General features: G+C 34.5%; 1 protein-coding gene across 1 annotated transcript; it reads right to left on the bottom strand.

Moving 5' to 3' along the window:
• Window positions 1-4,334: 4,334 nt before the first annotated feature.
• PRPS1L1 (phosphoribosyl pyrophosphate synthetase 1 like 1) lies at window positions 4,335-5,291 on the bottom strand (the record flags this gene model as incomplete). Its single annotated transcript, XM_081079646.1, has 1 exon — window positions 4,335-5,291. The coding sequence occupies one exon, from the start codon at window positions 5,289-5,291 to the stop codon at window positions 4,335-4,337; it is 957 nt and encodes a 318-aa protein (XP_080935772.1).
• Window positions 5,292-7,615: the final 2,324 nt, after the last annotated feature.

Raw genomic sequence — 7,615 nt, 5'->3', positions numbered from 1 at the left:
CACCAAGGACAGCTCTGCCCATGGAGGCATTCTTTCCTTTTTGCTGAATGGTAAGCACATATTTGTAGCTGAATAACTCTATCAGCCCATTTCCTGCCTGTAGAAGCCCAGAAATCATGTCCCAATCTTATCTTTTATGAATTCTGAGTTTTACATCCATCGTTAGAAGGCCTTTTCTGTTACAAGAGTATAAAAGTTATTTCACATTTTCTTCCAGTGCTTACAGTTCTGTTTTTTATAACCATTACTTCTAGAATGTATTTTTTTGCCTCATTTAAGGATGAGAAAAAATTGGTTTCCTAATCAATAGTCAGATATTTAGCTGATTGATCAGTACATTATTCATATAGTGACAGGATGTTTCAGTTTTATCAAATATATGTATACTTGATTTAATGCCACTTTGGCAGAATTAATTTTCTATATTTCCCGTGTTTAGGCTCTAAGTACCCTTGTGAGCTCTACGACAATGGGAGCTGGTATGTACTGTATAAAACAGTTCTCGGCCAATAAGTATACTGTAGCTTTTAGCTGGGGAATCTGCTACTTCGCTAACCGTGGGGTGAATGTATTATGCAGTGCTTGTTATTTAAGATTCTGTGGCCTCTCTTTCATTCATTTTGTATACTGGGGATTTATTGTCCAATAATGGCTAATTAAATGAGTCTAAATAATAATATTGGATACACTTCATGTAAACAAAGTAATAGTGTTATAAAAGGTCTTAAAGTGGACGTTTTGAAGAGGGGGGTAGGTGCTTTCTAATCAAGAAAGCAGAAAATTAAGATCCTCAAGAAGCTAGGTAATGGTAAGTGACAACTAACATTAAGAAACCCATTAGAAACATCACTGTGATCTGGATTGACCATACAACTCTATGAAGATACTTAGGAAAAAACTATGGCAGGAGTCTTATGCCCACTTCAGAGAATCTGAGTACATTGCAGGAGTGGTTGCCAATGCAGGATATCAGGAAAATATCTCCATAGAGACTATGTAATAGTGATTCTCCTATAGAATTGATTCAGTTATTCTGCTTTTACAGTAACACAGTCCCTCCATTAAATAGGGTGTGCGTACTAAATTCCTGTAAGTATACATGGGCCTGTTTCAGGAATATAAATTCTGCAATATTCATTTATGTGTCTATTCCTGCATCAATACAACAGTTTTAATTACTATAGCTTTAGAATGTTTTAATATATTGAAGTACAAAAGCATTTTCAAAAAGAGCTTGAATATTTTAGATCACTTATTTTTCCAGATGGACTTTAAGACAATCTTGACAAGTTCTCTTTTTAAAAAATCCTATGAGCGTTTTCATTTAGTTTATACTGACTAGACGATTTGGGGAAACTTATAGTCTTTTTTTTCTCCAGGTTCATAATAGAGTTTATGTTCTTTAGTAACATTTTTTTATATAAGTCCTACGGTTTTTGAGTTTATTATTGTTTTGTTTTGTTGTTTTAAATTTTATTGCTCTAGCCGTGAGAACTTTTTTTCAATTTTATTTTTAATTATATTTTGTTGGTTTTTAGGGAAAGCAATTATTTTATATATCTTATATTCACTCACATTACTGACCTCTTATAGGAATAGGTGGTTTTTCTTTTGATTATTTGAATTTTTTTTTTATCATGACATCTGAAAATAATGACAGTTTTGCCTCTTTTTTTCCCAGTATTGCTCTCTTCTTTTTCTTACCTTATCCCACAGGCCTAGAAATTTGTCTGATTTTAATGGGAATGTTTTCAATATTTCATCATTAAGTATATTTTTGTATGTCTTTAGTAAGTTTTCTTTATCAGGTCCAGCAAGCTTCATTCTATTTCTATTTTACGGAGAGTTTTATTTTTTCACAATGTTGTCAAGATGATTGTAGAAAATCTACTTTACTATATATGGTCTATACTATATATGGTCCTTTTAAAATGTATGAAGAATTTTTGTGACCTGTTATATTTTTAATATTTATAAACATTCCATTCATGGCTGGGAAAAGGTTTATTACCTAATTTCCACATATAGTTATTAAATTGTGGTAATAGTTATTTAAATCCTATAACGTCTTTTCTTGATTATTTGATTTATCAGAGAATTTGTTAAAATTTCCCTCTATTATAATATAGATTATACATTGCTCCTGCTGTTTTGTTTTTTGTTCATATTTTAATGTTGAGTTGTTAGGTGAATAAAGATTCATTATGATTGTAACTTATTAGGGGATTTAATCAACAAACACATTCCACTTTTACTTTGTATTTCACCTAGTTTCTCTTTGTCAGCATTTATTTGGTATATTTTTCATCATCCTTTTATATCCAAATTTTTGTTTTAGACATGTCTCCTCTAAACAGCATATCATTAGATATTTTGCTGTCACATGTAATAATCTGTCTTTTGTAAGATTAACTTAACATATTGACTTTAGTTATGATAATATATATTTGGCGTTTTATATTTGCTATGTTTTCTTTCTCATTTATTTTCCATCTTTAGCTGGATCTATTTAGTTTTGCCTGTGCCATTTTTTCTTTCTGAATAGCAGTTTGGAAGTAATTTATCCCATTCTTTTCTTCTCTTGCGCGTCCTGGAATTTTAGAAAATACATTTAAACTAAGGTTTTTCTATAATGTTAATCATTGGTGTCAGTCATCTTCCTCCCAAATTAGATGAGATCCTTAAAATACTTATACTAAACTGAATGTCTCCTAACCTCGCATGTTTTATAGATACCATTGGAAATTTTATTTACAGATTTTAAATTTTTTGCTTTATATTGTGGTTCAATTTTTACGTGAATTTTGCCTTGTTTACTGTGATAATATTTACAATAACTTGATGAAAAATTATTTTTCTATCAGTTTCATTTCTTTCTTTGCTCACCATTTTCTCTTTTATTCGACATATTCTTTCTGGTTGTATATGCTTTCATTTTAAGTATCCCCAAGTGATACTTTCAAAAAGCATTCACAGTGATAAAGCTTCTGAGTATTTTGATATATAAAAATACCTTAATTTTGCCCTCTAATTTAAATGGTAGTTTGGCTGGACACAGAAATCTAGGTTTAAAATAATATTACGTTAGAATTTCACAAACATTTATCTATTTTGTTTATTGCCTGGAAGATCAAATGAGAAGTTTGACGGCAATCTGAATATTGTTTCTTTAAAACTGTCTTGTTTATGTTTTGTCTTTTAGAAGATTTTTAGGGCCTGTGTGCAATTTCCCCCAAATTTCACATCTCTTTTTTTACACATATGCAAACATCTTGTCCCCTATAGGAGACAATAATATATCAATTTTGAAATATAAATTTGAGGTCATTTGAGAGGCCAACCAAATACAAGGAAGGAAGATCAAAACTAGATGCTTAATCAAAAGGTACTACCACACCACCGAAAGATCTGAATAGCAGTTTGGAAGTAAAATCCACTGCCGTGGCTAAGAATAACTTACAGCAAACACATCTAATCCAAATTTTAGAGAGTACATACCAGGAAGTGAGTTTGCATTCAGAAGACAGGTAAACTGATCATTGAGCCCAACAAGACATTTGACCAGGAAAAGGTCAGATGGTTGGAGATAAAGCTAAACCAAAAGGAACAGGTACAACAGAGACTCCAAGATGCATGGTCTCCAAATAGATGGTGATAGATTCAACTGCTTCCTCTCAAGAAGCAGCTGTGGCCCTTTGTAACCTTCTCTCATGATCCCACCCAGTAATTGTTCAAGCTAAAAGCAACTGCTTTTGCCTTGCAAGGGGCTGAGCAACTGGGAGAACTAGGTCTGGGGTTGTTCATGAATCTTGAGGCAATAGCACAGGCCTAGGAAAAATTAGTGGGATAGGAGCGGAAGAAGGGAAGGAGGTTTGGGGAGTGAAGCGGGTGGTGATGGTGGATTGAGGTGGCTGCATGTTAACTATTCTGAACAAAGCAAACCCTGAGGCATTCACATGTGAAGTAGTCTAAGCTTCCCCAGTCACTTTCAAACACCCTCAAAGTCTGAAATGAGCAGCTGACCTGTAGTTAAAGCTTCAAGGCTCACTGAATCATTGAAGAAGCCAGAATGAGGCAACCCAGATAGGAAATCTCAGTAGTTATTTCTCTTTTTTTTTTTTATTTTTTATTTTTTTATTTTTATTTTTTTTAGTTATTTCTCAATCTGTCAATTTAAGATGAACTCTAATATACCTGATGTGGATGTAGAAAGTCACACTGGAGCAAGCTGGGTTTTCAGGGGAACTTTTCATCAAATACCAAAGGAAAACAACAGGCAGGTTATATTTGTGTCTTATTTTATTTTAAAATAGAATAACACCAAAGTTATTCTATCATAAAGGGACACGGATGAACAGGTAGGAAACAGATTCCCCATTGTGAGTTCTCCTGATGGCTTCTGCAAGGATCATGGAGATGTCTATCACCTGTATTTTGGAGCAAAGCTTCGTGTTCTCCTCCTGAGGTATGGTGTTGGTGACCACTACTGCTTCAAAGCATGCATTGTTGATGACAGTAATGGCCGGGCCAGAAAAGATTCCATGGGTCAAGATCGCATAAACTCTGGTGGCTCCAGCTGAGAGAAGTTTGTCGGCTGCATGGCAGATTGTACCACAGGTATCAGCCATGTCATCCACAAGGATGGCCACGCGGTCCTTCACGTCTCCCACCAGCAACATGCGGTCCACTTCATTGGCCTTCTTCCGCTCTTTGTGAATCAGGGCAAAGTCCACATTCAACCAGTCGGCAATGGAGGTCACTCTCTTCGCTCCCCCAGCATCCGGTGAGACAATAATGCAGTTCTTCCATTCAGAGATATTCTCCTTTATCCATTTCAGGACAGCCGTCTCTGCATACAAATTGTCTACTGGAATATCAAAAAAGCCCTGAATTTGAGAAGCGTGTAGGTCCATGGTGATGATATGATCCGCGCCTGCTATCGACAGCATATTTGCAACAAGCTTGGCAGAGATTGGGGCCCTGCTCTTATCCTTCTTATCCTGCCGGGCATAAGGGAAACACGGGATGACCGCGGTAACCCGGCTGGCGGACGCAATCTTGCAGGCATTGATCATGATCAAAAGTTCCATTAGATTGTCATTGATTTCGCCACAACCACTCTGCACGATGTAGACATCCTCTCCACACACACTCTCGCCAATTTCCACGCATGTCTCCTGGTTGCTGAATTTCTTGCTCACCACCTTGCCCAGCTCCAGGCTCAGGTGGTCAGCGATTTTCTGGGATAAGTCCTGGTGGGAGCTGCCACTGAAGATTTTGATATTTGGCATTTTGGTCAACTACCCTGGGCACTCTTGGTCCAGCAGTCACCGCTGCCACCGCTATTGGAACGACATCAGACCAAACTGTAACGGCTTCTAGTTGCTGTCACTGGCGGTTACTGTCCCTTCCGGCTGTGCGCAGCTCTAAACTGCCCTTGAGTCTTAAAAAAAAGAAGAAAAAGAAGAATCCTGCTTTGCACCCACTTCACAGTTTTAAACTAAAGAATCAAGTCTTCAGTTCATGGATTTTTTTCCCCCCCTATTAGTTCCTGTATTAGTTTCCCAGGGCTTTATAAATAAATTTGGATACATAAAAATATATGGTGATGGAAGGAGAACTGACTCTGGGTGGTGAACACACAATGGGATTTATAGATGATGTATTATAGAACGGTACACTTGAAACCTATTTAATTTTACTAACCAATGTCACCCCAATAAATATAATAAGTAAAAAATACATATATATAAAACTTCTACAAGGCAAAAAAACGTAAGTTTAAAAGGAAAGTTACAAACTAGAAAAAGCGTCTAAAATATATTTTAGAGTTCTTCCAATTAAGTGAGTAAAGGAAATCGAATTTAAAAGTTTGAAAATGGTATAAATAGGCAATTCACAGGAAAAAATAAGTAGTAATTAATGTATGAAAAATGCTAGTTATCAAGAAAATGCTAATTATTTTCACATATCAGTTAAAATTATAAGCTAAATAATTCTATTTTAATAAAATGTGTAAATGTGTAGATTTTGAAAGGAAAAGTTTTGTACATAACTTTTGACTCAATGTGTCTACTTTAGGAAAATATTTAATAAAAATATTCACAAGTACCTCAAAAATATATCGATAATGGCATTTATTGCTGTATTTATTTACTCAGTCAATATTTCCTGAGGTGTTCTGTGTGTCGGGTGTTGTACCACTTACAGGGTATAAGATGGTGAATGACAATTTACTTTTAAATGCAAATAATTTTAACTCTACATTTTTAAGGAAAAGTTTTAAATAATTGCAATATTATATTTCCATTTTTTACCCCTGGAATACCAATACTAGTGTTTATAAAGAGACTACAAGTATTATGAACTGTCAGTTCTTTTGTGATCAAGAAAAAAACAAAACCAGAAACTACTCTTATGCTTCTCAAGAGAACAAAAAGTATGTGAAAACCAAATAAATAAGTAAATAAAAGATGGTGAATGAGAAATAGTAACCTCTCTAGAATTGCTTATAAAATAAAAAATAAGGAAACTTAACCACCAACAAATGTCCATCAGTAGGCCAATTATCAAATATGATATTGTACCTACACAAGCAGCCATTAAAGAGACTGATTTATGTGTAGTGATATGGAAATGTATCCAAGATATTTTTAAATGTAAAAACTCAGTCACAAAAATATACACAGTATAATATTTATGTATTTAAAAATTAGATAATAGTTAAAGCATCTAATCATCTTAATTATGATTATCTTTGGAGAGGGAACTAGGTTGGTGGGAGTTGGGAATGAAGGAGGACTGTCATGTTTTATGGCCATCTATTAATATAGTATTTGAACTTTCATTATTTTTATAATTTAAAAAAGACTGACAAAATATGTATGGTAATAGTGTTTGTTAGAACATTTTAAGCACACAGCTTCCAAAGTGCATTGGGACAAGTGCAATGGGGCAAGAAGTGAAAGGGACTGTAGATACCAGGAATTTCACCAACAAACTGTGTCATAAAAATAATGGAGGCGTTAGATATAGATCATACATTTTTATTCTGCTAATTGTGAGACTGACATTTGTTTCTGTGGTATTTTGATTTAGCCTAAAATGAAATCATCATTTTTTCATATTTTGAAATTATTAAATAATTTTTTGAATATATTTTCTCACCCCACTTTTGAGTTTCTCCACTGGATTGGGTTCATGGATAGGATAAGCTTATGAATGGGGTAAGGAATGGTAAGATTTGGCAACATCTGTGAAACACATTACTTTGTTAGAAAAAGTGTTATATATATTGAATGTGTTATTATTATAAAGCTATATAAAGAGCTATGTCAAAATGGCTACATCAAAATGTCCTCTTCTGATCTAATCACATCTCTCCCAACATCAACATACTTGTCTCCTCCTTTCAGACACTTCATGGTTGACAGTGCCTGCCGGCTCATTTCTGTCCACAATCCTTCTTTCCTATCACAAAATCAACAGACCCACCTATACCATGTAATTCTCATCCTCAGCCAGACTATATACAGTGATTTCTAAAGGAAATTCTGTGGCTTAATTTTGCAACACTAAAAAGTACTTGCAGCTCCAATTAAAAAGATTTTTCTCC

Source organism: Rhinolophus hipposideros (genome assembly GCF_964194185.1).
Source record: "Rhinolophus hipposideros genome assembly, chromosome: 18".
Taxonomy (NCBI): domain Eukaryota; kingdom Metazoa; phylum Chordata; class Mammalia; order Chiroptera; family Rhinolophidae; genus Rhinolophus; species Rhinolophus hipposideros.
Note: the sequence above shows the minus strand (reverse complement) of the source record. Positions and strands in the feature narration are given on the sequence as shown.